Source organism: Herpailurus yagouaroundi, unplaced genomic scaffold (genome assembly GCF_014898765.1).
Source record: "Herpailurus yagouaroundi ecotype Mexico unplaced genomic scaffold, PumYag 184, whole genome shotgun sequence".
In the NCBI taxonomy this organism is placed as follows: Eukaryota; Metazoa; Chordata; class Mammalia; order Carnivora; family Felidae; genus Herpailurus; species Herpailurus yagouaroundi.
Genome location: NW_024412415.1, coordinates 29,839,277 through 29,866,752, shown reverse-complemented (window position 1 = coordinate 29,866,752; position 27,476 = coordinate 29,839,277). Strand labels below are relative to the sequence as shown.

The 27,476-nt window shown below is 52.0% G+C and overlaps 1 protein-coding gene and 1 long non-coding RNA gene across 4 annotated transcripts in view; one reads left to right on the top strand and one right to left on the bottom strand.

The window, feature by feature from the left end:
- Positions 1-583, bottom strand: part of LOC121041834 (uncharacterized) — a 2,618-nt gene extending 2,035 nt beyond the window's left edge. Inside the window, exon 1 of the long non-coding RNA XR_005795865.1 lies at positions 339-583. This is a non-coding gene — a long non-coding RNA (uncharacterized LOC121041834). The remainder of the gene's footprint in view (positions 1-338) is intronic.
- On the top strand, positions 7-27,476 carry RBPMS2 (RNA binding protein, mRNA processing factor 2). 3 transcript variants are annotated; one of them, XM_040492964.1, is made up of 8 exons: positions 7-416; positions 16,971-17,048; positions 17,648-17,686; positions 18,265-18,327; positions 18,668-18,818; positions 19,616-19,767; positions 25,983-26,052; positions 26,322-27,476. In XM_040492964.1, exons 1-7 carry the CDS (start codon positions 330-332, stop codon positions 26,043-26,045), a joined length of 633 nt encoding a protein of 210 aa, XP_040348898.1. In that variant the 5' UTR covers positions 7-329; the 3' UTR covers positions 26,046-26,052; positions 26,322-27,476. The 3 variants fall into 3 exon arrangements, with proteins under 3 accessions (XP_040348898.1, XP_040348899.1, XP_040348900.1); XM_040492965.1 differs by lacking the exon at positions 25,983-26,052; XM_040492966.1 differs by lacking the exons at positions 25,983-26,052; positions 26,322-27,476 and adding an exon at positions 25,836-25,964.

The following is a 27,476-nucleotide window of genomic DNA, read 5'->3' as shown; positions in this document are numbered from 1 at the left end:
CCGCCGCCGCCGCCGCCGCCGCCGCGGGCGCACTCGCCGGTCGCAGTGAAAAGGCGGAGGCGGCGGCCGCTCGGGCTCGGCTCCGGTTCCCGGAGCCGACCCCGCCGCACCCCCTCCCCACATCCCGCACCCGCCAAACTTGATGTGACCCCAGCCTGACGCGGCGGCTGCCCCTCTCACCGCCCCGTGCGCCCCCCACCGCCACTCCGCCCCGCACTCCCGGAGCGCACCGCTCACCGCGCCCCTTCCCACCTCCTCGCCGGGGCCGGGCGCCGTGCTCGCCCTCAGCGTTCCCTTCCCCTCGCCACCCCCACCCCACCCCCCGCACCATGAGCAACCTGAAGCCGGACGGCGAGCACAGCACCAGCACGGGCACCGGCACGGGCTCGGGCTCCGGCGGCACTCTGGAGGAAGAGGTGGGTCTGCGGCCCCGGGACTTGGGGTGAAGTGCACGCGGAGGAGGGCGGGGGAGAGGGCGCGCGGGGCCTCCCGCGCCGCGCGGGGCCGGTCTGGCAATCGCTCGGGGCTCTTTCCCGCCGCTGCCCTTCGGTCGGGGAGGAGCAGCCCGTGTCCGGCGGGCGGGGGCGCGCGGCCTGGACTGCCCCGCCGGGCGGGCATTGTCTCCCCGCCCTCCCGGGCTCGGGGCGGGCCGCGCGCCGGCCGCCGTCCGTGCGTCCCGTGGTGGGCGAGCGGCTCGGCGTCTGCCCCACGCCTGCTGCCCGCGCGTCCCTCGTTCTCCACTCTTGGCCCGGGCCGCTACCCGAGGAGCTCCTCCGGTACTGCTGGGACTCCCGCCTTTGCTGGAAGGAACTGAGCGGGATTAGCACCGAGGGCGGGCGGCACCCTCACCCTCTTGCACTTTCCACCCTGACCCCTCCCGGTGACCTTGGAGGCCCGGGACGGCTGCCCGGCACCTTGGTTCGCTGTAACTGAGCTGTAGTCACGGGAGGTGGACGGGCTTTGCTTGCAGCCCCAGAACCTGGGCTTTGGCAAAGAGGTCAGCGGGGCAGTTAATTAGAGTTGAGAAAGAGATGCCTAAAGATACTTCGTTCCCGGTTCTCCCTCTCCCCTGCCACCCCCCTCCACCCTGGTTCTGCCCCAGCAGGCAATCCAGGACCCCAGAGCTGGCCTGGGTGGGATTCTGCAAGGAAAGGCGACATTATCTTGTCCACCAGACATGTACTAAGTATGAGGAGGGAGTGAGTGTGAGGCGGCTTGGCTTCGTGGAATCAGCAGCAGCTGTGTGGTTAATGGGATGGCGAAATCGGGGAGGGTGTGTGGCAGGGGTGATGATGAGGTGGTGAATGGAAGCCTTAAGGCTGAGGGTGGCGAATGGAGACCAGGAGCTGGGCCGACAGAGACAAAAACTGATGCGGAAAGGGGACGACAGGCTTTGCATCTCTCTCCAGGGGCCTCTGGCCTCTGCTGTGTCACTCCAAGGCTAGGAGACCCTTCCTGCCGCGCCCTGGCAAGCTCTTGCCCAGGAAACCAAGGGCCAGTTATCCACCCTGAGCTCCCTTCCCCTTGGTCTGGGGGAGAAACCGCAGATCCCCTGGTGGAGGCTGGTGTCGCTGACCTCCCTCACCTCCCTCCAATGTAGTGGCGGTGGTGCCGGCTGACCGTGCTCTGGGTTTGGTGCAGAATGGCGGCAGTGGCCCACTGCTGGGCTGGGCTCCTCACTGTGGGAGGGATGGTGGGAGGGTCACACCACCAGCTCCCACTCTTAGTAATTCAGAGGCCTGCTGCCAACCCTAGTCCACCAATGGCATGGCATCTTGAGAATCTAGGTCTAGATCTCACTTTTTAGGGAGGGAGGGAGGGTGGGGGAATATATAACTCTTGACTCTGAAGGGTGGAAAGGGAGGGCCTGACATTTGTCCGCTAGTTTTGTGTGGGCTCCAGAGCGGTGGGGTGGTTTTGCCTCCTGAAGGCCCTGTCCTCCTTGGACCTTGACATGCTGACAGGCCCGTGGCACTGATGAGAACCTTAACCCCATCCTGACGCCACCTGGTTGTTCAGAATCTCACCTGAGAGTTGGGGGGAGGGTGACAGGGTTGCTGGTGTTGTGGGGGCGGGGGGGGGGGGCAGATCGCTGCTTGGCCTCCTGGGGGTTGAAACTGGGAGAGGGAAGCCATCTCCTGTGAAGCTGGGCAAGGACCCAGAATACCGCTAATGCTAGAGGGTTGACTTCAACAGGGAGTTTACCCAAGAGGTTGTGCTGACCCTCAGACTTACCCCTTTGAAGTGGGAAGGGTGAACCATGTGGCCAAGCTAAAGTCTTAAAGCATTTGAAGTATTGGTCACTTTTTTTCTAAGTGCCTGTTCTGAGAGAGAGGGCAGAATCTTCAAGAAGTGGAATCCCTGTTAACTTCTCCTTGCGGGTAGAGGTGGGTTATAGCACTAGTGCTGCCGTGTGCTGATGGAGGGGCACAGCCCTGTGTTTAATAGAAGTCTAAAACTAAAGGCTCTGGGAATCTCCTGGAGCCCAGTGTCTGCTCTGGCCAGGTAATTGCAAGGATGAACCCCCTCCCCTCATTAGCCCTCTGGGCCAAGATCTCTCCTACTGAGGTTCCATCTTGAATTGCTGGTTTGAGCTGGAACTGGATTCCTTCCTTTAGCTTCGATGTCCCCTAGGCAGTCATTTCTGCATCCCCCAGGAGCCACCATCTGGGGAATCTGTTAGCAGTGGTAGTTTACTTTCATGACTAACCCAGGCTGGCTGTTGGAGATTAGGTAAAGCAAGCCTAGAGAACCAAAGAGTCCTACTCCCCCTACTCATTTCTAAAGGTGTTAGGTTTCTGGAGAAAGGGGTATGTTTTCGTGGTTCCAGAAGGGGTATCAGTGGGGCTCCTCATTTTAAGCTCCTTTGCATGGGTTTGACTCCTCCTGCTTGGCCACCCTACCCACTGGGGCTTTGTGTCTATCACAGGCATTAGGTTCCTTTTCTGGACCAGGGGTCAGGATTCCAGGTGAAAGATCACAGACTGGAAGGTGAGAAGGACTTGCCAGGAGGGAATGGGATGTGGTGAAATGAGGGGACATCACCAAGTGATGCAGTGGTACCACTGAGAAGGTAGAAGTGAGCCCTCCCTGAGATGTAGCTCAGTAGGAGGTTCTTAGACTTGTGCCGGTCAGAAGGCATTCCAAGAAGAGGGAATAGCATGTGTAAAAGTGAGAGGTGGATCGTGGAGCCACATGACTTCCAGGAGTTTGCTAGCTTTCAGCAGTAGTGGGGGCCACATTGTGAAGTGCCTGAGATCATGCATGGTTGGGAAAATTGGCATTTTCTGTCACTTGGAAAGGAGAGGTGTTAGAAGCTCTCCTACCCTTTGAAAGCTAAGGAGGGCAGTGAAGAATTAAGGAGAGGGTCTTCAGGGGAAGAACTGAGTGTCCCTTTCAGTCTAGAGCCTCTACCTTAACCCAGGCGGGTCATAGCTGGTGCTAGAACTCCAGAAGGTGAGGTCAGACAGCCCAGGACAGGCTTGCCTGTCAGGCTGTAGAATCCCAGACCCAAGCTTGTCTTAGTGATTCTTTAGGGATGGCTAGAGAGTTACAATGTTTCTGGGGAGGGGTACATGTGGTTTGAAAATGGTCTGTTTTGAAAATGGAGACTTTAATTTCATAGTACAAGGTAATACTAAGTTACAGTAATTATTCATTGTGGGGGGGCTGCTAAGGAAAGTAGTATTTGGAATCTTGGGTGGGTGGAGTTCAAGTTTCTAAGAGTTGAAGTTTTTTTGCCAGCCTAATGGTAAACTGTAGAGAGGCAGGCATTAATGGCAGCCAAAGGGGCTACAGTTTGACTGGAGGGTCTTGGCCCCTTACTGCCCTCCCACTCCCATCTTTGCTTGTCCACAACATCCAGTGGATCTAGGCCATTGTGGCTCCTTGCAGGCAGGACACCCCTGGGTCCACCGTGTGTCCTCTAGAGGTCTCTGCACTCTAGATGAAGGTGAAGGAATTCTGGGACCCAGCATATGACTCAGCCACTTCCTCTTTTCTCTGCCATTAAAAACTTTGACAAAATCTGGGGCGTCTTGATGCTGTATCTGCAAGCTCTTTTTTGGTATGAAGGTAGGGAGGAGTCTATACTTCTGGGCATTTACCTGGACACAGGGTCCCAGCAGGTAGATCCAGGCAGATGCTATAGGCTGGGCTGCCTTCCTCCCTGGGGGTTGTTGTGCATGTGTCTTCTCTATTCAAATAACCTAATAGAGACGCTGTCCGATTAGTAGTAGTAAGCCCATACACAGTGTTTGAGTCAGGTATTACCTGAAGTAATTCACCCTTTTACCTCCTTGAACTTGCACAATAACAGCACTGTGAATTATTGTCATTACTGTTTTATAAATGAGGAATCTGAGACAGGTTAAATAACTTTTATGTAGTTAGTAGGTAAGTTGGGATTTGAACCCAGAGTTTGCTCTGAACCACACACTCACTATATCTGCTGTTTTGTTTTATATTAGGGTTTTGGTGAGTTTGGGGGATAGGGGGAAAAAAGATCCTGCAACTAAAGTTTTTGAGGCCTGAGCTCTGGGTCCTGCTGTTCCAGATTAGTTCCCTTTGGGCTGGGATAGGTGTCTGAAGACTGGGTGATGGGAGCTGGCAGCCCTTGTAGAAGGAGCATCTTTATCACCGACAGGATTTAGAATTGCCAGTGCAGGGTGATAATAAAAGGAGATCAAGTCAATTTTACTATTGTTCAGTTCCCTACAGGCAATACAACCCCTTGTTGCCTGTGCAGGGGCTTACTGCTTTCATTCCTTCCCCCACCCCACCCCCTTGCCCTGGTACCCTGATGCTTTGGACATCTTAAATAGGAAACGGTACCCACTCTAAAGCAGCTGCCTGTCATTTTTGTGGGGGTGGGTCATTCCGTTGGGTCTCCTCTCCTCCTTCCCTGCTCATGGGCAGCCTGGCTAGCTTATCCCAGTAGGAACCAGCTTCTAAATCCATTGAACATTTGGACATAATGATTTCTTCTTGTTCTCATCTCCAGAGAGGGTCTGGTGAGTACTCAGAGTGGAGTCAAGACCTGAAGTGCGGGTGCCTCGCTTTTTGCTCTCCTGGCCTCTAACCCATTTATCCCATTGGGGCTCCAGACAGTCCTGAGAGATATAGGTGTCCATCCCACCTGGCCTGGGGGCTGGATTCCTGCTCCATGGCCTCCAACCTCTGGTTACCCAGAGCTGAGCTAGAGTGCTAGGTTCTGGTACCACCCAATGGCCCCCAGCCTCTGCCGGGCCATTGGTTTTGGGTAGCACTGACATCTGCTAGTTTCTCTGCCGTTCCCTGACCATGGCTGCCTTAGAGGGGTCCTCACACTCCTGGCAAAGCCACGAGGCAGTGGGGCAGAGCCCATCACTAGACTTCAGAAACCATGCTGCTGTGAGGCCAGAACTATATAGATAGTCCACAAAGCTCTGTATGCCAGAACCCCATCTACTCCCTGCCCAGGGACAACATGGCTTCCCTCTTTCCGCTGCTTCTCCATCCTATCCTTGGATGGAAAAAATGTGGTTACCTCTGAGATGTGCCAAGGCTGACAGGTGGGGTCCTCCCTTCATGAAGAGTCCACTGGTGGATCCATCTGTGCTGGGGGCCTCTGGGGTATAGCAAGGGCTGTGTGTAGTGGGAGGGTCTGTGTAGGTCTATCTGCCATGGCCTTTAGTCATTTACGGCTGACTGAGCAGAGGCTCTTGGCTGTCAGAAGTCATCAAGGCTGCCTGTTTAATTGTGAACAGGCCTGGGACTCTCAGGGAGAAAGGACAGAACCTGACCTGGACCAGGCCATGGGATGAGTGTCTGGAGTACCTAGTTCCCTTTTGTGGTTAGCCAACTTCTTCCCCAAGTGGGTTTGGGCTTTTATTGGTGGAGTGGGAGGTGGTCAGGAGAGGTTACTGGAACAGGATCTAAGGCCCTTTTTTGAGAATGTTTGTTGAAATGAAAGCTGTGTGAAGAACTTCTGCCCAGACTGGTTCTCATTCTTGATGTATGGTTGTGGCCATATCCAGGCACAGCTTGGGATGTTTGTGACTGAGGAGCTCCAAACCAGAATACAGGCCCTTGAAGCAGCTTCCATTCCTGAACAGTGTAGCATTATGTTAGGAAACATCCCTTCTCAGGCTTCATCGGCTTCCTTCAGGTAGTATACAGGTGTGGTAGGCTCAGTGCTATGTTCACAGTGGAATACCATAAGGTGGTTTAAGGGTTGGAGGTGTTGATTTCAGAGCTGGGGAAGGGGTGTAAGATTCCCCCAGGCCAACTCTTTGATGCATGGGTTGGTGTGTTTCAGTGAGGACAACTGCAGACCTTACCAGGCACTGGGACAAGCGATAGATCTGCGCTGGCTGACCCCACAGCCCCAGGAGGGATGGGGAGGTGGATGGCATAGAAGGGAAGGAAGCCTTGCCCAACAGGCCTCCATGCTGGGGGCCCTGTGAGCCTGCCACTTGAGTGGCCTCTGAAAACCATGGCCCCTGGCACTGTCTGGAACCAAATGGAAAGCAGTCACCCAGCCATGCCACTGAGTCTGCACGGTGCAGTTCACACAGTTAGATCTGGTTCCCTGTAAATGAGGTGTAGGCCGGTACTCACAACAGACTTTTGACCAGGTGTGTTCCCAAGATGTTTATGCCTTTTGTTCCTGAGGCTAGAAGTAGCTTGGAGCATTAGGTCTGAAGCCATTTTATTTAACACTCTCTACATACCCAGCCCTGTCCCACCCTTTAGAGAACTTCTTACCATCCCAACTTGGTTCCCTTGATTCTTAATACACACACAGTCTGGACTCTAGTACACACTGCAGGCTATAGGGGAAGTGCCTCAGGTTCCCAGACAACCTGGATTTTACTGCTGGCTCTGCCACTGGCTGGCCAGACACCTAATCCCTGAGCTGGCTCTTCATCTGTAAAATGGGCCAGTACTTCTTTGCCTGTTACATCAAAGGATTGCCAGGCTCACGTGCCAGATGGTAGGTATGAAAGACCTGGAAACCACAAAGTGCTGCCCAGAATGGGTCCTGAGAGCCACACCCTTTGATTTGGGGCTGGAATTAGCAGGGGCAGGCAAAACGCTGTGGAACAGATCCTAAGCCTGGGACTTCACACCAGGTCAGACTAATGGCATTGGAGGTGTCCTATGTGGAGGGAGGCTAGAAGCTGGGAAGTGTCCTAGTCTGGGAGCTGAGCAGCCCAAAGCTCCTTGGAAGGAGCATGGGAAGCACTGGGGTTCTGGGAACGTGTGTCTCGATTCACATCCAATGTCTTGCTGTATCTGTTTGCTCTTTTTCCCTGTGTCCTTGTTCAGCCCTTATAAGTCCTGCGTCTGCGGGCCATGTCACCACATTCCATCCACCTCTCGTCAAGTGGCCCCACTCAGAGGGACTTCTTTCCCCGGGAGGGGTAAGAGCGACCTGCTGGTGCCAAGCTTAAGCCTGAGACCTGGGCAGAACCCATCCCCCACCCTGCCCTCTATACACATGCACACAAGAAAAAAACCCTGGCCTCTGAGATCTCTGGGCAGGGGGGTATATGTAGGAGACTGCTCTGAGGTTTCTTTTTGGCAACCCCAACATTGCCCCGCAGAGACCCCTCCCAAACCTCCAAGCCCACCTTGGCCCAGGACCTGGCTGCTGACTTTCTGCTCTGTCACCCTTTTGTTCTCTATTCCCTTTTTCACCACTTTGCCTTCTTGTGGGCAGAAGGGAAGCGCTTCAGCTCCGAGCAGATGGAGGAGGACAATGCCCAAGTCTTATACTGCGATTCAGTCACCTTTTCCTACTTCCTCGGTATCTTACAAGGTGGAATGTGAAGGGCCCTGAGGCTAGTGCACCCTTCCTCTACAGTTGAGGCAGGCACCAAAGGAAGGCCACAAAGCCACCTGCCTGCTGGTGGTCAGGCTAGGACTTCTACCCAGGTTTCCTGATGGTTGTTTTGTTTCCATGTCTGATCAACAGGTTCTTGCTGAGCAAGAGTCGAGTTTCTTGATTCTCAATGGGGTTTCTTCCCCTTGGAGAAGACAGAGCAGAGCTGGGTGTGATGGTGGTTGGTGCAAGCTTAGAAAGGACCTTTAGCATCTTTGTATCAGAAGAGCCATAAACTGTATGTAACGCAGGCTGCATCTCAAAAACTCCCTTGGTCAGGATGGGGTGGCCTGGGCTTCCGTTTGGACTTGGGGCTTCCTGGGGCCACATGCACCCAACTGCCCTGTCTGAGGCATGTGTGTGGCCCTGTTCCAGCCCCTGCCTCCAAGTCAGTGGGACACAAGGCTGCTCCCACTTAGCTGCTGGGAATTGGCTGTCTGTCTTGCCTTTCACCTCCCTGTACTTAATGCTGTTGACAACTAACCATGGCATCATCCAGTAGCATACCCCAAACCCCCCGCCCTGAATCAACCTTCTGCAAGGGGCTGTTTCTGGCCCCTTAGGTCAGAGCCTAAAGGCCACTAATTTTCTTTTATATATTAAAAAAAAATGTTTCTTTAATGTTTATTTATTTCTGAGAGACAGAGCATGTGTGGGGGAGGGGCAGAGAGAGAGGGAGACACAGAATCTGAAGCAGGCTCCAGGCTCCGAGCTGTCAGCACAGAGCCCGACTCGGGGCTTGAACTCAAACCGTGAGATCATGACTGAGCCACCCAGGTGCCCCAAGGCCACTTATTTTCAAGGAGCCCAAGGCTGACCTGACTGGGGTCTGAGTAAGTTGGTGTGTAAGGTTAAGGTCTGCAAAGGAGCATTGACTCACTAGCACCTGGGGACCCTGGGGCTGCTTCTGACATGCTCAGTGACCACGAGCAACTCACTGGACCCCTGGGTGTCGGTTTACCTTATCTAAAAATAAGGTTTCTTCCAGCTCAAATATTCTGCATTTCGGTTGCTTCAGAGGGCTGGGAGTCAGGGAAGGATGTGGGAGTGGCTTATGAGAGGCTTGTTTTTCCCTTTTTGGATTTCCCTTCTCCCCCCACTCCCTTCCCTAAGTGGTGTTTTCCATCCAGATGACACCAGAGCTCACAATAAGTATCGAGTAGGTGGGGGGATTCAAAGTGAGCCCATCACTTGAACTATTTGATGGAATGGACAATTGAAATAGTTTTTCCTTTCCAGATTGAATTCCAACTTTCAGAGATACTAAAGGATTGCTGCAAAGAATCCATTTTCAAGTGTCATTTTTATCTCTTTGGTAGGATGTATCTATTGCCCAGAGTCGAGTTTTCCCAATCATGTCCTTCCTGTGTCCCAGCCCCGTGAGGCAGGGATTTGCCTGGAAGGCAGGAGTCTGTCTTCTAGGGCAGAGTGTTCCTAGTGGGCCTGTAGTGTTTATTTGGGGGTGGGGAAAGGTGGGGGGGGGTGGCCCTACTGTTTTCCTAGCTCAGCATCCTTTGTGGAGAAAAGTCTGTCCTCTGGCTGGGTGGTCCCTGAAGTCCAGGGTGTGGTCTTGGCAATGATTAAGTCTGGGGTTTTGAAGAAGGCTGTGCTTGTCCTTCAGAGTTAAAGGATAAGAGGGTTTAATAGCTATTAGCATTCCACTGTTTTTGAAAGCAGTGTTTACCCTTTCTGTCTCATAACAAAATCTGATGCTTATGGACCTGTCCTCTCAGTCACAATACCCTGCTGCCGCCCTTAACTGTGAAGTTGTATGTTTAATGCTCAGTGTGAAGGGAGTCTTGTGTCAAAAAGTTGGGGCGAGTTGGAGCTACAGGGCCCTTGGCATCAGGACTGTCCCTCCCATTGCAGAAGAGGGCACACACTTGTGAGAGCAGAGTGGCCAGGCCCCAGTCTGAACGCAGGGTCCTCTTTTATTGGAGGAGGGCCCCCACTGACTGCCGCCCCAGTCTTGTGCCACATGGAAGCTTTTGGCTGCTTTCCTCTGTGTAGGTTACCCACCCCCTTCTCCCAGCAGCCCAGCAGCCCCCTTCCTGTAATTCTTGCAGGACCTCTAGGTGAGCTGGGTCCCCTGTGTGCCCTGGGGAGGAGGGAGCCCTCTGAGCAGCCACTGACTAGAGAGCTGGCCTGGCTTGGGGGCACTGAATGACAGGTCTACCTGTATGAGTGTTAAGGACCAGGAGAGATGTCCACCAGGACTGATAGAGGATGAGTCCTGCCTAGAAGCCTTTCCCACAGAAGCCTGAACTTGTGCTGTAACGCTGATGCTGGGGTGCCTGGGTGTCTCAGTCAGTTAAGCATCCAACTCTTGATTTTGGCTTGGGTCATGATCTCATAGTCATGAGAATGAGGCCCACATTGGACTTCGCACTGGATGTGGAGCCTGCTTAAGATTCTTCTCTTCTCTTCTCATGTCTTCTCTTCTCTCTCTCTCCCTCTCTCCTCCCCCCTCCCCTCTCATCTGCCCCTCCTCTGCTTGCACTCTCTTTCTAAAATAAAATAGGGATGTCTGGGTGGCTCAGTCATTTAAGCATCTGACTACTGGTTTCCTCCACTCAGGTCATGATCTCACGGTTCATGAGTGAGAGCCCCACATTAGGTTCTATGCTGACAGCACAGAGCCTGCTTGGGATTTCTCTCTCCCACTCTCTCGGTCTCTCCTCCACTCACATTCTCTCTCTCTCTCTGTCTCTTTCTGTCTTTCTCAGAAACCATAACTTTTTAAAATAAAGTAAATGTTAAAAATATATAAGGCTGATACAGTGGGTGTCACTGTCACCTTGCTCTTAAAGCCTTCTTTTTGATTTCATTTTTCTGAACATCTATAAACAAATGTCAGTTTGTCTAAAGGAAAAACAACAGACACACAGATAAGAATGAGTTTGTCAGAGTCCTTCTTCCTACTTCTCTTTAGAAGGTGATCTTACTCTGGGCTGGGGAGGACTACAGAGGGAGAAAGAGATTTCCAGCATGAGGCCCGAGGAGAAGAGCCAGGGAGTCTGGGGAGCCTGGGTGCTCTATCACGCTGGGGTTAGAAAGTGAGTTGAGAGGCTTCTTCTAGGGAACATTCCCTCCACAGGGACCTCAAGAGTAATTCTGGGGGTGAGGGAAGTTCCCCAGGTCCTGCCCTCTCTTCTTCTTCCCTGGAGCACTGGGAGCGAGCTCAGGGGCCTCCTGTGGAAGAGGTGAGCAGTGCCCCCCACCTCCATGGCACTATATATGGTCCAGCACTAGCTAGTGGGAAAAGGGCCCAGGAAGACACAGCAAAGACCTAGACAACCCCAGGAAGTCTGTCCACCGGTGATAGCCTGTGGTGTGGACTTACCAGATGGGGCTAGACCTCCCCAGCCCCTTCACTCCCAGCAACTTGGGGGAAGAACAGGCAGCAGGACTTGCCTAAAGGAAGAGCAGCCCAGTGTCCGAAACCTACTCAATGGGGGACACAGTTGTGCCAAAGGCCATTTGGTTCCTCTAGGCAAACCTGATGCTAGCTGGGATCTATAGTGTGGGTGAGTCTGTTGCTGACCATCATGAAGGCTGCATGGCCATGTCTGCAGTGACCTGTATGGGCACATCTCTCTAGCCAGTTCTTTAATCCATGTTGAATCTGGTGCTTCCAGCAGGTTCCACCAGAAAAGCTGTTCCTCAGCATGTTTCTTCTTTCACTGACTTCTTCTTTTTTTTTTTTTAACGTTTATTTATTTTTGAGACAGAGACAGAGCATGAACAGGGAAGGGTCAGAGAGAGAGGGAGACCCAGAATCTGAAACAGGCTCCAGACTCTGAGCTGTCAGCACAGAGCTGGACGCGGGGCTCGAACTCACGGACCGTGAGATCATGACCTGAGCTGAAGTCGGACGCTTAACCGACTGAGCCACCCAGGCGCCCCTTTCACTGACTTCTAAAGATTCTCCATACTGTTTCCATTTCTCCGCTAATATCTTCTCTACACTGTTCCAGACATACCTTCCACCTGTGCTAAGGATGTGACTGTGGTCCAGCCCTGTCTGCTGGTACTTGCCATAAAGATGAGTATTTGTTTGTTTGTTAATAATGTTTATTTTTGTGAGAGAGAGGCAGAGTGTGAGTCGGGGAGGAGCAGAGAGAGAGGGAGACACAGAATCTGAAGCAGGCTCCAGCCTCCCAGCTGTCAGCACAGAGCCCGACATGGGAGATATGACCTGAGCCAAAGTCAGACGCTTAACCAACTGAGCCATCCAGGTGCCCCTAAAGATGACCGTTTTAAAAGGATTGCAGTGCTTTCCATGTTTCAGGATGGGAGTGGGGTATAACCCTTTGGGTTGTCTGGACACTTCACGAGTTAAGTGTATGGAAGGAGAAGGGCCCAGGTAAACAAGTTTGGTGCCTTCTAGCAGCCTGGGATTGTGTGAACCACCCCTTATGTTTTCTTCAAATACTTGAGCACATTTGTGTGTGTGTGTGTGTGTGTGTGTGTGTGTGTGTGTGTGTGTGTTGAATTATTGTACTAAACGTGTGGAGTAGGCAGGCCGTGTGTTCTTTGATTAATCTTTCTATCTTGGCATCAGTAGGCAACTGGTGCCTGAATCCTTGTCTGTACCCAAACTCTTTCCTGAATGTTGCACCTTATGGCCATGAGACTGGCTCCAGTAAGTGGCATGGAAGGAGTGGTCTCCAGTGCCAGCCTGGGACACAGGAGTTGTAAGGCTTTGGAGAAGTAACTGTGTGTCTCTGTCCCTACTGTCCCCTAAAGAATCCTGAGTGTGCCATCAGCTTATTCTATCACCTTCCTATTCTGAAACTCAGTTTTCTCATCTGCAAAATGAGGATGTTGAACTAGCTGGTCTCCATGGTGCCTTCCACCTTGGTCATTCCCTCCCTGGGGAAGAGGAAGGAACACTAAAGAATCCAGTGACTACCTAAGGTTGACTCATCTGCATTCCCAGCTCCAGACTGACTTGGATCCAATCCAGACTCACTAGGCAACCTTATAAATAAATGGCTCATGGTACCTGATAGGGAGGTTTTTGTGCAGGTGAATGCTGTGATTACAGGAGCCCTAAGGGAACCAGTATTTTGTTGAGCCTCTCCTACATGCCGGGCATAAAGTGAGCTCTTTATCCTGGAGGTAGATGGTATCTGCATTGTACAGATGAAGAAACTGAGATTTGGAGAGGTGAAACCACTTCCCTAAGTCAAGCGTAAAGCTAGGGTACAGACTCTGGTGTACCCAGCTGAAGCCTGTTCTCTTCCCCATGTGTGGTGTCACCTTGCCCTGCTGGGCCACATCTGTCTATGGCTGGGAATTTCTCCTTTGGGGGGCTGAGGTGCATAGAGATGGGGGGCATCTCAAGTGCTGGGGCCTGACTCTAGGTACCTTGGTTGATAGGAAAGTTTTAAGATTTGGCTCCTGTCTCTGGGGTTTTATACAGTTCAGGTGGAGGGGTAAGTTCAGATTGTGGGAACGATGTAAGGCAGGGGGTCCTGTCCCCATAAGACTTCTGAGGAAGGAAAGGGGAGTGAAGAAATAGAGGAATCCACAAGATGAGTGCCCTTTAGTTAAGGAATGTGGAAGGGGACGGGTGCCTGGGTGGCTCAGTCGGTTAAGCATCTGTTAAGCATCTGACTCTTGATTTCAGCTCAGGTCATGATCTTGTGGTTTCATGAGTTCGAGCCCCGAGTTGGGCTCCATGCTGACAGCGTGGAGCTTGCTTGGGATTTTCTCTCTCTCTCTCTCTCTCTCTCTCTCTCTCTCTCTCTCTCTCAAAGTAAATAAATAAACTTAAAAAAAAAAAAAAGGAGTGAGGAAGGGGAAGGGGAGTGCTGAGGGGCAGCACAAGCAGCTGCCTGAGGCAGGCCTGTGTGGGTGCTTGTCTGGGGCCTGGAATAGTTGGGGCTGGGGCTGGGGCAGGACCTGATGGGGTTGGGAGCGGGAGGGAGGGTGGGCTCTGCAACCTCTTGTCCTCTCCACATGTAGTTGACCAGCCTGCTAAGGTTATACATCCTGCCACCTCTGGTTTGCTGGCTTCTTCTTATTCTTCCCCCATTACTCCAGCTGGCATCCTAAACAAGTGCCTGGGGAAGGGACTGGCTACTGAATGAACAGTGGCAGTTCTTTACCCACCCATGGGGCCAGCGAGGCCACCCGGGTACCATTCTTTCTGTCCCCACAGCAAGGTGGATTGCTGATGGCATAGATGACTAAGTCAGGGTCCCTGGATCTTATCCAGCTCAGCTCCTAAGCTGCATGCTCCCTATCTGGGCCTTAGTTTCCCTGTTTGCACAAGGGGATAGGCAGAGGGCACATCATCTTCCAGGGCAACCAAGGTCAAGTGAGAACCAAGAAGAGTATTCAGGTTAGGCTTCCTGTGACCTGGCAGAAAGGGACCTCCCACCTAATCCATAACTGCCTGACCTCAGCTTATTCCCTGAGAGGTGGCCAGGGACAGGGTGGTAGCTCTGCATTGTAGCATTTTGGACACTTGAGAACCTAAAACATGGAGCCAGAGGAAAAAGGTCATCTGGCCCAGCAGGAAGGTTGGAAACAAGGATCCTAACTGGGAATGAGGGAAAGCTCCCCTATACTCACCCTCAACCCCACCCCCAGCCCGTGTAGGAAATTTTGTGCTGAGAACTTGCTATTTAAGGGGGCCTCTGGGGAGGTCTGGTCAGAAAGGAGCCATTTGAGGAAGGGTTTAAAATTAGCCTGGGTGAAATGGGTGGCCCCTGGGGAGAACTGAGGCAGAGGTTTCTGTGGGGGCGGCTCTGGCTCCACATCTTTGACCAAAGCCACGTCCCGGGGCGGAGGGAGTAGCACTGATCCAGGTTCTTCCAGCAGGGCCCTGGCTGGCTTGCGCTCTTTGAGTCCATCTTCGGGGGGTGGGCTGAGTGCCCATGTTCTGGCACCCAAAAGCAGCCTGGATGAGTAGTCAGGAGACCTGGGTTTGCTGCATGACCCAGATAGGTCACTTCTGTTTGGTGGTATGCGTGTAAATTAAAGGTTCTTTCATCAACGGGCAGGGGTGTAGAGGACTGTTGCTCTCTGGAGCCCAGGAGCTGGGTTTACGCTACCCTGGAGCTCGGGCTGTCCAGTTTTTCCCAGGTGCTTCTGGCAACAGGGCCATGCTCGAGAACTGTGTGTACAGCAATGCGAGCTGCCAAGGCCTGTGAAATGTGCAGAATCTTCACCCCAGGCCTGGAAGCAGAGGCGTGTCTGGTGAGGGAAAGGCATGACCAAAGGGGGAAGATGCGTCCTAAATGGCAAAGGATCCTGCTTGGTATGCCTCTTGGCAAAAACCCACGCAAGAGAAGAAGCTTGTCCTCATCCATTCTTTATTAGCCACGTGCTGGGCTCATTCTTGTGTGGGTGGGGCTGGTGACACTGGTTGGGGGTGGTTGCCTTTGCCATTCCTGGCTCTGTTGTTCAGATCTGTGTGCTGACTGGGCAGAGGTAGAGTGGTGGGGGTGTCTGTGCCTGTCGGCCCGCCTGCCTGCCTGCCTGCCTGCATTGGGTGTAGCTTTGCCTAGCTGCCCAGGCTCCTGATTCAAGCCACTGACTTTGAAAAGGCTGTCGCGTGGGTTTGGCAGGCCATCACTGGAATATGGAGCACGTTTTTTGGTGCCTCTGAAGAAGGGAATGTGGCCCATTGTAGGTAGGGCATCTAAATGGTATCAGGAAAGGCCACAGGGCAGGGAGGCAGGCTGAGGCGCATGAGCTTTTTCTTATACTGGCAGGGGTGAGTTCAGAAGATCTATGCTTGGCTTGCTTGGTGGTATGAAATGAGACTTGAGGGGCGCCTGGGTGACTCAGTCCGTTAAGTGTCTGACTCTTGATTTCGGCTCAGGGCATGACCTCGTGGGATTTTGGCTCAGGTCATGATCTCGGGTTCGTGAGTTCCAGTCCCTTGTCAGGCTCTGTGCTGACAGTACAAACCCTGCTTGGGATTCTCTCTCTACCCTCTCTCTCCCTGCCCCTTCCCGGCTTGCTCTCTTTAAATAAATAAACAAACATTTTAAAAAATTTTTAAAAAAAGAGACTTGAAATCAGGTGTCAAGTGTATAGGGAAGCTCTCTTCGTTTGGATTTTTCACAACTTAGCTACGGTTTTAATATATATTTCTAAGGGATCTAAACGATGGGAAATCCTCCCTCCCCATTATAATTATTGGCTGATCTGGCCTTGATAGTTGAGCATCTGGTGCCAGCAGCATTTAACTAGCAGTAATAACTTAGAGTGTCTGCCAACCCTCTTAAGGACCTCACCCACAGTTCAGGAGGTCGGGTTTGGTTGGAGTCACAGGATGGACACCTGGTGTCTAGCTTTGGCTTTCCCATCAGCTTGTAACCATGTTGAGGGCAAGGCTCATAACTTATAGCACTATCTGCCTCACTTGAGAAGCCAGTAAGATCGTACTTCTTCTTCAAAACCCAGCATAATTGTTCCATCTCTGACTCCTTAACCAGGTCTCTTATTCAGTAAACATTTAATACAGCACCATGCTAAGACCTGGGCATAGAGGCAAACATACAACATATTCCCTGCCATCGAAGAGCTTACATCTAGCGTAGAAAGCACTAGGAGATGGATGTGAACACGCCAGGCCTTCTGTTGAAATCACTCCAGGTGTAGTGTGGTATACGGCTTACTATCCATTTACATCCTTGCCTCTTCTCTAGACTAGGCAGAGACTCTCAATCTGGGGTCCATTTGTATCTTCTGAAAAATATATATGTTTTGACTTGTATATTCTTGGGGGTAAGACACCATAGCTTTCTTCAAGTCTCAGGAATCCGTGATCTGAAAAAGGATCCTTGATCTGTGTGCTTATGACACAGGGCTCTCCCCTCTTGCAGCTCTTCAGCTCAGTCTGTGTACAGAGGTGGTTAGCAGGTGCTTGTTGAGTCAACTGCAGGATGAATGTAGAGAAAGGAAAGGGTACAGAAAGGGCTCTGAAAAGTTAAGTACTATGAAACTCTGAGCGTTCATTTGCCTTGGCCTCCAAAGGAAGCCCAGGAAATACAGATTTCCTCCTTAAACTCTGGAAGGATTTTAGTTCCTTCCTGGAGGAAGAGCTATCATCCCTGTCTACTGTGGTCTCTGTCACCAGGTCCGAACACTATTCGTCAGTGGCCTCCCTGTGGACATTAAACCCAGAGAACTCTACCTGCTCTTCAGGCCGTTCAAGGTGAGTCTGGACCCAGCCACCCACAGGCAGAGCCTAGGATGGAGGGGAAGCATCAGGAGTGAATCCGACCTGGATTGGGCAGCAGGAAGGCAGAGGGCAGTGTGTCAGAAACTGATCGCAGACCCAGCTCTCTGTCCTGGTTGTGTTAATTCACATGTTGCTTTCGTCGATTGCTTAGCCCTTCTGAGCCTCTCATTCCTCATCTGCAAAGTGGAAACAAGAGAGAATCTCAGTAGGCTTTGCCATATAAGGAATCTTTGAGATTCGGTGTAGTCTTTTCAGTTCAAGTTTTGAGAAAACTTTAAAAAGGTGGGGTCTGTGCTTCCACATTACAAGTTAGCGGAGCAAGTGGGAATTTACGCACGAAATGATGAACGCTACCACATGATGCCCACATCGTGTGCTACACCATGTGATACAGAACACAAGGGCAGAGGGCGCTCAACACTGGTGGAGGTCAGGGTGGTGGACACGTGGTGGGAGTGGTGTGAGAATGATGCAGGCAAGCACTGATGGAGAAAGGGGGGCTGACATCATGGGTGGCTGGGCTAGCACAACAGGCTTCTGACCTTCCCTGTGATAACCACCTCTCTCTGCAGGGGTATGAAGGGTCCCTGATCAAACTCACATCGAGACAGGTAATTTCTCTCCAAAGTTTTTTTTTTTTTTTTTCCTCCCAGCCCAGACCGACCACTGAGCTTGGAGCTGAGCCTGCTACCTTTTCCTCATCTTGAGGCATTTGGCAGCTGAGACCTGCTTTTTCTCATCTTGTTTCTGTTCTGAACTGATGAAAGAGCGACCTCCACAGGTCCCCTCTCCTTACCAGTCAGCTTCTGGTCCTCCCTCTCTGGTTTTTGAGAAGCTTTCAACCTGTTGCCCCTTTACCAAACCTGGGGCCTTCCCATGTCCTTAATACATTGGTGCCCCCTTTCTTGCTGGCGAAAACACTGGAACTTAATTACTTGCGTGCATTAAAAAAAAAAGATTTACCAAGAGGGTGATGTTTAATGCAGTGGGATAAAGCTGTATTGGAATCATTTCCCACAATGTAGTACCTGGATGGGAGACTTTGGGTGCATGAGAAACTTCTGTTCTAGCTGAACATAGGATATAGGCAAGAAGTTGTTTTTGTTTTTTGGTTTTGCTTTGTTTTATTTTTGAGGGGAAAATGGAATGTTGGGAGAGATATGAGGATGTTCTCTCTTTCTCCTACTAGCCTGTTGGTTTTGTGATCTTTGACAGCCGAGCAGGAGCAGAAGCAGCCAAGAATGCATTGAATGTGAGTAGACAAGGCTTTCTCTGACCCACAGATCTCTAGACAACGAGTATTCCTGTTCTATCTTTTACAAACTTTCCCCCACTCCATGCCACTAAAAAGGGCCTACAGATATACCTTAATCCCCCAACATCTGAGGCAAAGTCCCTAGCTGCTTTGTCTTTCAAACACCACTACTCACAAGGTCCAAGCAGTGTGTCGTCTGTCTTGGCCCCTGCATGTGTGAGTCTTTTAGGCAAGATCATTTCTGGGGCCCTTCTGTACCTGTTGCAGTGGACAGACTGTCTGAGTCCTACAAAGTAAAGTCTTTTCCTTCCTTTCCTTCCCTTCCCTTCTCTTGTAGGGTATTCGCTTTGATCCTGAGAACCCGCAGACCCTGAGGCTAGAGTTTGCCAAAGCCAACACCAAGATGGCCAAGAACAAGCTAATGGCTACACCAAATCCTACCAACGCTCACCCCGCCCTAGGAGCACACTTCATTGCACGGGACCCCTGTGAGTGGTACTCAGAGCTATCATCTGCTGTCCACCTATTGTCTGCTGTCCTTTTACTTGCCCCAGGCAAGGGGCCTGAGTGCAGTTGCAAACAGAGGGAAGTTGTTGAGATTCTCACTGAGGGAGTCAGTCCTTTCCAGGAGGCTTCTTGTATCCACAGCCACCTGTCTCTGCGGGTTCCATGCTTCCTTCCTCCCCTTGTAGCCTTTGTTAGGCTGCGGACAGACTGAGCTCCTGAGCTGTCAGCATTGCCCAACTTCTCTGAAGCCTTCTCTGATTTTTCTTGGTTGAGATGGGCAGAAGCCCATCTAAGGGCTTCTTCTTTTTCTTTTTTTTTTTTTTTTTTAAGAGCATGAGTTATTATTTATTTATTATTTTCTTAATGTTTGTTTATTTTTGAGAGAGAGACAGAGCGTGAGCCGGGGAGGGGCAGGGAGAGAGGGAGACACACAATCTGAAGCAGGCTCCAGGCTCCTAGCTGTCAGCACAGAGCCTAATGCAGGGCTCAAACTCATGAACCGTGATATCATGACCTGAGCTGAAGTCGGACGCTTAACCGACTGAGCCACTCAGGCACCCCTCGTCTGAGGGCTTCTTAAAGCAGATAGGATGCTCACCATGCCAGGCCAAGTTAACGTGGCTTTTTTCTCCCCTGGTCTTTCGGTCCTTGAGGGAAGTCTGGCCTGAGTAGGGAGCTTATGCTTCAACTGTAGTGATAGGTCCCCTTCTCTGTTTGGAATAGTAGTGGAAGGGGAGACCAGTGTTCTGACAATGGGGGCTGTTGTCTCCCATTGTAGATGACCTTATGGGGGCTGCTCTGATCCCCGCATCCCCAGAGGCCTGGGCCCCCTACCCTCTGTACACCACAGAGCTGACCCCAGCCATCTCACACGCTGCATTCACCTACCCAGCTGCCACTGCTGCTGCCGCTGCCGCCCTACATGCTCAGGTAAGCCCCTCTGGGGGAGAGGCGGGGAGAAGATGAAGGAGGCTCCTAAGCTGGCCAGACTTTGTTCCTGAATGGCCACAGGGCCACTCATGCCTCTAGAGCTGCAGAACTGCCGTCTCCCACGACATTCTCTTTAGGGCTTCGGATCAGACAGAGGAGAGGGAGAGGATTAGCTGTGAGGCTACATCGGGGATCTGAGGCAGAATGTGAGTGTGAGAGAGACGCAGCCATGGTCCCACCACCCACCGAACATGTGCAGGCGGGTGCCATACTGTGTTCTGCCTGTGGTGACAGCCACAATTCAGATCCCAACCCGAGTGTGCTCTGTGGAGCCAGGCCGCCTGCCTCTGCCTCTCTGGTCTTTACTAACTTCAGAAAGCACTTAAAAATTCCTGACTTTTTTACTATCTAGAAGAATGAGCACAGTATTATCTGCGTCAGGGTTGTTGAGAGAATTAGATGTTAACACCTGTGAAGGGCCGGCACCACAGGCCCCCCCACACCTGGAGCACGGAGTGCTCAGTGAGTGTTAGTGCTTGTTTTCATGAAGCCTAGACACTCTCCATGGTGAACCTGTGCAGGGATGGCGGGAAAGAGGGAATGAGCACTTCTAGGGGAGAGTTGGGGAGGTTAGTGCTGGGCCACTCACCGAGTGCCATACCAGGTGCCCGAGGCCAGTGAGCCACGGTCCGTTCTGGCCCGGACCTCCCTGGTGCAGTAACAGGAGGCACTGCCAGGTGTATGGACAAAGTGCCACCAGGCAGCACAAGGGGGCTGAGGAGTGATGGCAAGCCCACTTTGGCCTGTGATCAGTAGAGTGAGCAAGAGCTGAGCCTTGGGAAGAGCGACCTGGCCGGGCGAGCTTTGCTGTTGATGGAGGTCGCCTTTCCAGGGCAGTAGGGCACGAGGAAGAACAGGATATAAGAAGCCAGGAAGAGAGAGTTCACAGGAACCAGAAGCCAAGGTGGGAGGGCTTGGGTGCTCTGCCCAAGGCGGGGGGCTCAGTGTGTGTCTATGTCAGGTCCTCTGAAGGGCTTAGTGACATCTGGATCTACTCAGTTCTGAGGTGGAAGGTACAGACTCCCCGCCTACTACCCTAGCAAGCTGTTTTCCCCCATCAGGGGAGGTCCCCTTGGCCATGGCCGCTTTAGATTGTACTGAGGGCAGAAGTGTGGTTAAACTTGGCACTGTTCCCCAGCTGTGCACCACAGGCAGCTAGAAAATTGATAGGGGATAGGAAGGTGGTAAAGATCATCCCCCAGAGGGAAATGATTGGGTATTTACCACAAACCAGGTTCTGTGGTGGGCAAAGAGCGGGTGAGCCCAGGAGACTGTCCTCGTCCTCCGTGACCTGGTGGAGTGCAGGAGGCTGGCAGTAGTGCTCCTGGCCACGCAGGGAGTTTCACTGCAGCAGCCCTATGAGGCCTTGCCGGGCGCTTTGCTCCAATCCTAGCTGTGCAACCATTTCGCTACCTGATCTTTTGCAAGTGACTTCACCTTTGGGCCTCTGTGTGTGTCCTCATCTGTAAAATGAGAGGGCAATCAAGATGAGGTGGAGAGGGTTCTACCCTGTCTGCTCCAAGATGCTTGGCCATGACAATGGTGAGGCAGAGGTTGGGAACCAGAGATAGTATGTCAAGTTAATAAGCAGAGGTGCCTCTGCCGTTCTTGGGGTAGCTCCTCCAGCTGGCTGAAAGGGGCACGCTACTTCCTGTCCTTAAATTCCATACTGCAGGGCTATGTGCCCTCCTGTTTTCTTCCTTTCTAGCTTCCTCCCTCCCACCCTGTCCCTGCCCAGTGGCTGCCCAACTCCGGTCCAGCTGCCTCAGTCCAAATCCTGGCTCTTCCAACACCTCTATGACCTTGGGCAAGTTACTTAACCTCTCTGTCTCAATTTCTTTGGAATGGTGATAATCATACCTACTTTGTAGGCATTTGTTTTTCTGATATTAGCATAGAGGGAATGCTAGAGAAGTGCCAGTTATCATGGTTATTATTTAATATCACTATTATCTCGTGCCCCCAGGGTCCTCTCCGAGGCTGGAGGCCTCATTGTGTCTCAGTCCCTGTTTCTGGACTCCCTGGGATGGGGATAAAGCCCACCTCGAAGGCTAATGACATTTGTCGGGAGGCAGGCTAGCAACAAGAGATTGGACGAGGTAGTAACTAGTTCTGTCCCAGCTACTGGACTTCTCTGGATGTCCGTCTCCACAACAGTAGAATGCACTGCCCGAACCAAATGCAGTAATAGCATTTGTGTCTTTTCCTTCCAAGAGCTCCTTCCCTGCCCCCTGACAGTGCTGCCCAGAAGTGGATGCTGTTCATCCTGAGGGCATTATTCTGAACCCAGAGGAACAACAGAACTGATTCTGGGCCTATGAGCAAGGAGGTGACTTGGAGAGAAGGTAGTAGAAAGAGGGGATGAAAAGCAGTCCTTCCTTTCTGTGTCCCAACATACACACCCTGACTGCATGCCTTTTGCCACTAGCTCAGCCTCAGCCAAGGCATCCGTATGTGGCCGTGGGGCCCAGACCTACAGGAGGGGCATTGGAGATGGCTTAGTCCTGCTCTGTCTAGCATGAGGCCATATTGCTCAGCCTTCTGGTCCTCTTTTTTTTTTTTTTTTTTTTTTTAAGTTTATTTATTTATTTTGAGAGAGCAAGCAGGGGAGGGGCAGAGGGAGAGGGAGAATCCCAGGTGAGCTCCACGTTGTCAGAGCAGACCCTGGTGCGGGGCTCGAACTCACGAACCATGAGATCATGACCTGAGCTGAAACCAAAAAGCAGAAGCTTAACCAACTGAGCCACCCAGGTACTCTTCAACCTTCTGGTCCTCTTGATAGAAACTTCTCTTTTAAGAGGATGAGGCACACAAGAGGTGTAGATGGCATGGGGTCTGGCACATGCCTAAAAGTGGGAATTCTCTGTGTCCCCTTGCATCCCAGAGTCCTTCCAGACTTGACTTCATTTTCCACTTCAACCTGAGGATGGTGGGGATCTTTGACCGGGGCTCTTTTCCCCCTCTTTAACACTGGCTCACCGCTTGCTAATGACCTTCCTATTACATGAACTCCCTTGCCTCCATTTTCTTATCTGTATAATGGAGATAGTAAGATTCTCTTTTCCCTTTGCTTATTATCCTGCTCCCCCGAAAATAGTTAGTTTTAGTCCATAGGGTTAGTAGATAGTTGGGTGTGCGTGTATAAATAAATCCATAGATGTGGATCTTTTTTTTTTTTTTTTTTTTTAATGTTTGTTTATTTTTGAAAGAGGGAGAGACAGAACATGAGCAGGTGAGGGGCAGAGAGGGAGACACAGAATCCGAAGCAGGCTGCAGGCTCTGAGCTGTCAGCACAGAGCCCGACGCGGGGCTCAAACCCGTGAGCCGTGAGATCATGACCTGAGCAAAGTTGGGCACTTAACCGACTGAGCCACCCAGGTGGCTTTTATAAAAGTTACACATTTAATCTGTTTAAAACTTAAATATTAGGACATTGTTTCCCATCAGTAAATGTAGATCTACATTTGGATGCCTGGCAAGCCCACCTTTGTATAAGTGTGTCCAGCTCCCTATTGATGGTAAATTAGGTTGTTACACAATTTTCTGCTACCAATAGGCTGTGCTGCCTTGGACGCCCTTGTTCACCCCTCCCTGGGTACCTGTCCTGCTGGTTTTCCTTATCATAAATTCCTAGAACTGTTACAAGGTCACAGTGTAGACTTGGCAACCTGAATGTTCCTTTAATTGACTTTCTGATGAGTGAGGCTCCCATATTTATTGGCTATTCATATTTCTTCCCATGTGGATTTATTCCTTTCTCCACCTCTTGGTCTATCTTCTCAGTTAGTCCCAAGATCTGAGAGAGGATGGAGTTCATGTGCCCTGCCCCCCTCCCTTGTTTTGATGCTGCCCTTCTTGGAGCCTGGTCATTCCAGATGCCCATGGGCCTGTCCCTGTGCGGTGGCTTCTCAGGACCCCCAGATCCCTATGAACAACTGGAGGCCTTGAGAGTGGGCTGCTCACTCACTCCCTGATGTGCTGGCCCTGATCCCTGGGCCTTGGGGGTGTCTCCTGTTCTGAGCTGGGGCAGGAAGGGACAGCACTTCTTTAGAGGACCCTGACTGCCAGCCTCTACCTGTGTCTGAGGAAATGGAAAGGCAGCCCCTCACGTATGTTCTGTCCACTGGGATGGTACATGCATCCCGAGCTCAGAAATACAGGTTTTCCTCTACTTCTTCCCCAAAGGGGTAGTGGCTCATCTCAGGCTGGGGGGAAAGCTGCTGCTTTGGAGACTGAGTCACAGCACCTAATGGAGGGAGTGGGGGACCCCATGAAGCAGGCTTGCCGAGGGAGCCCCTTAAGCAGCCGCTGGCTTCCCCAGTGGTGAGAGTCAGAAGCCTCCGAGCCCTTCCCACACTAACCAACATTTGCATCTTGTCCAGCCCTACAAGGCACCTCACCTGTCAGGGTCTCTTGTCACGGGGCTGCTCCAGCTGGAAGCCAGCTGAGGGGTGGTGGTCAGGGTCCACCGGGGGATTCCCTGAGCTGGAGTGGGCCACAAGCTTATCTGGTAGCCACATGCTGGTTTCCTTATTGTCCCTCTCTTACGGAATGAGCTCTTATGTCCAGCCACGCTTCCAGGTGGGAGTGCATCCCACAGCTCAGCAAAGGGGAGGAGAGGCTTCCTCCCACTTGGCCTCCCACTTGGCTGTTAGCCAGGAGTGGAGGGAACTGCTTCCAGATGTTGAGGCAGCAGGAGAGAAAATAGTGGCTTCTGAGGCTGGACAGCTCAAAGGCAAGAAGAGGCACTTGATCTCCTATTCTGTGTGATATGGTGCTTAATCAAGGTGGTTCTAGCAGCCCGCGTCCACGGTGTCCTGGTGAGAGCAGTGCCACATCCTTGGAGCCCAGGGAAGATTCTGGCATTGATTAGGTAGCCTAGGACCTGCTTCTGCTATATGCCAAGTGTCCTGGCATTTTAGGGTAACCAGCTTCTGCTTGCTGTTGAGCATGTGGTGAGCAGAGTCCTGGGGTGTACAAAACATGTAAGATTTGGAGGAGACACAGGAGTATGTTCTCAGGAAGCTTCCATCAGCCCGCAGATGACCTGACATTACTTGACATCTTCTCCGCTTACAGAGGCGGGGATTCCAGGCAGCCAAGTGGGTAACTGAGTCCAACTACCACACTGTCAAGCTAGTTGTCTGTGGGCCCAGCTGCTACTTGTTTTCTACATTGGCTCTTGGTGTGCCATCCCTTCCTTTCCTGAGGGGACCCCGGACTCCCCTCCCTGGGCATTCTTCCCCTTACCCCTCATTCAAGGTCTTGTGATGCTGTGTTCCCCCGCTGATCCCAGGCAGCCATGGATTAGGCTGGGGCAGACATGCTGTCTATAACTGGGGCAGGTGGCCTTCCTGCAGTCTTGGCTTGGCACCCAGCATAGCTTGCTGCCCAGACCCATGGGGAGGCTGTGCCTAGAAAGGGAGGGCGTATGATTTCCTGACCCGTCTCTGGGAATCCTGCTTAGGGGCTACTGCTCTGAAGGGCCAGGGCTGAGACAGCTGCCAGGCCCCCATTGGAGGCCTCAGCTGGTGGGTTACAAATCTGTAGACCTGGGAGGCTGATAATGGAGGGAACAAGAGGGATGGAAAAGGATGGAAGCATCAGCTGGGTCTCAGCCATGACTTCCTTAGAGAATCCTACAAGGACAGGAGTCCTACCCCTTAGAGACCACAGCAACTTTGGTTTCTAAAGTGTTTGTACATTGTGTCTCACCTGATCCTCACGGACACCCTGTGACTTCATCATCTCTGTCCTGTATTTGGGTGAGGGCACTGAGACAGAAGGAAACTGAGCAAAAATGTATTAGGTTCATGCTCCTAACGTCAGAAATTCTACACTCTTCAAGTCAAGGGGGAAGGGCAGAATGCTGACCAGCACCCCCACTGCCAAAAGTCCACCTGGTACAGTTGGGCTCAGTGGAGCATAAAACACCTTGGTAACGATTCTCTCATTTGAACCTCAACCCTGCGGAGGAGGCAGGTCAGGTGGCGCTCTCCCATTTTCAGGATGAAGAAACTGATGCCTAGAGGTGAGTAAGTGGCCCGGCGTCTGCCAGTCAGTGACAGAACCAGGACTCCAGCAGGGACACTGAAGACTCCCCAGTCAAGAGAAGGGACTGCACAGCTAGCTCCTGACGTTGGCTTCTCTTGCAGGTGCGCTGGTACCCTTCCTCTGATACCACCCAGCAAGGATGGAAATATCGTCAGTTCTGTTAGTTCTTCAGTAAGTGCTGGCCCAGAGGCCCAGGATAAGTGTTCTAGAGCCTGGCTTACTGCAGGGCCATGGTTCCTCCCTCTGCCTGAGCCGGAGAGCTCACTGGTGCTAGGCGTCCACCTGGACTTGCGTGCTAGGGCACTCTGGCTGGTTTTTCCCCTTCTCCTCCCACCGACACCCCCTGCCATCCATCTTGCAGCCTCCTCACAAGGGCGAAGCCTGGGTTCATCTCTAGTCCCTCACCTCTGCTCACGGCCACCTCTCTCCCCTCCCTCCAGGTCTTGTCACCGCAGCTTGAAGCCCCTGCCCCGCTGGGGAGGAAGCCGCTCTGAGCTTCCACTGCCCCCAGGCGGCCTGTGGAGAGCTGCTGCTTCCCTCCAAAGACTGTGAATTTTAAGCCTGACTCAGTGGACTGCTTCCTGTTTCCTTTCTCCTCTTCCTCAGGCCTGTCCTTCCCCAGAGCCCCTCGCCAAGGCCTCCCGGGAGGATTCAGGGGCCTTCTTGCAGGGACCCCCAGCCCCAGGCCGGAGGTCTCACTGGGACTGAGCAAGGCCTGACCCCCTGGGTCCAGACTTGCTTCCACAGCTCCACCTCAGAGAAACGAGGCATTTAATTTTGCATGTTTTCTGGCATGAATTAAGACACTTAAATTTGTGTATATGTGAGTGTCCAGTTTGTTCTCACATTGTGTCACCATAGCAACAGGTCCTGGCCACCAATGGTCCATCATTCCGGGTCCCTCTGTGCACACCCTCCCCTGCAGCCCCTGTCTCAGTGAGGACCAGCCCTGCAGCTCGCCCCGCCCTGCGGTCCTGCAGCCTGGCACCCCCACCACCCCCACGCGCTTCCAGGCAGAACAGCAGCCACCACCCGACAGAGATAGTGTTTTCTTTTTCATTTCAAGTCCGGGTCCTCTGCGTCCTCCTCAGAGGGGCCAACAACTGCTAAGAAAATCCTTTCTCTGCCCATTTTGCTTACCTCTCCACAGCGCACCCCACCCCTGCCCTGCTCCTCATTCTTTCCGTACTTCAAAACCAACCAAAAAGTGAAAGTATTTTTGTACCCTGTGTAACAAAATATTTATGCATCATAAAGGATTTTTCGTGTGTGTGTGCAATTAATTATTAAAGAGACCTTGTTCGCCTTGTCAGATAAGTTTAATGTTTAGTTTGAGGCATGAAGAAAAAAAGGGTTTCCGTTCTCCAGCAATGAGCCTTTGTTTCAGGCGTTAGTTTCAGAAAAATGAAGGAAAAAAAATTGTGCAATTTTTTTGTTTCATGAGCACATCAGTGCTTTTGCCTTTGGCCGCAGCTGTGTGGCTGTCTTGCCGTTTTCAGACTTGGGAGACGAGGTGGCTGTTGTAATTGCTGATCCTGTGAGAATGTGAAGCTGGATAATATATGAAATGCAAAATAAAAAGTCATCCAAAGTAA

Excerpts from the sequence above, each read along its gene's own strand:
- RBPMS2 (XM_040492964.1), top strand. The coding sequence starts at position 330 with ATGAGCAACCTGAAGCCGGACGGCGAGCACAGCACCAGCACGGGCACC. Across the intron at positions 18,819-19,615 it reads CTTCATTGCACGGGACCCCT|ATGACCTTATGGGGGCTGCT; the intron begins GTGAGTGGTACT and ends CTCCCATTGTAG. Across the intron at positions 19,768-25,982 it reads CTGCCGCCCTACATGCTCAG|GTGCGCTGGTACCCTTCCTC; the intron begins GTAAGCCCCTCT and ends CTTCTCTTGCAG.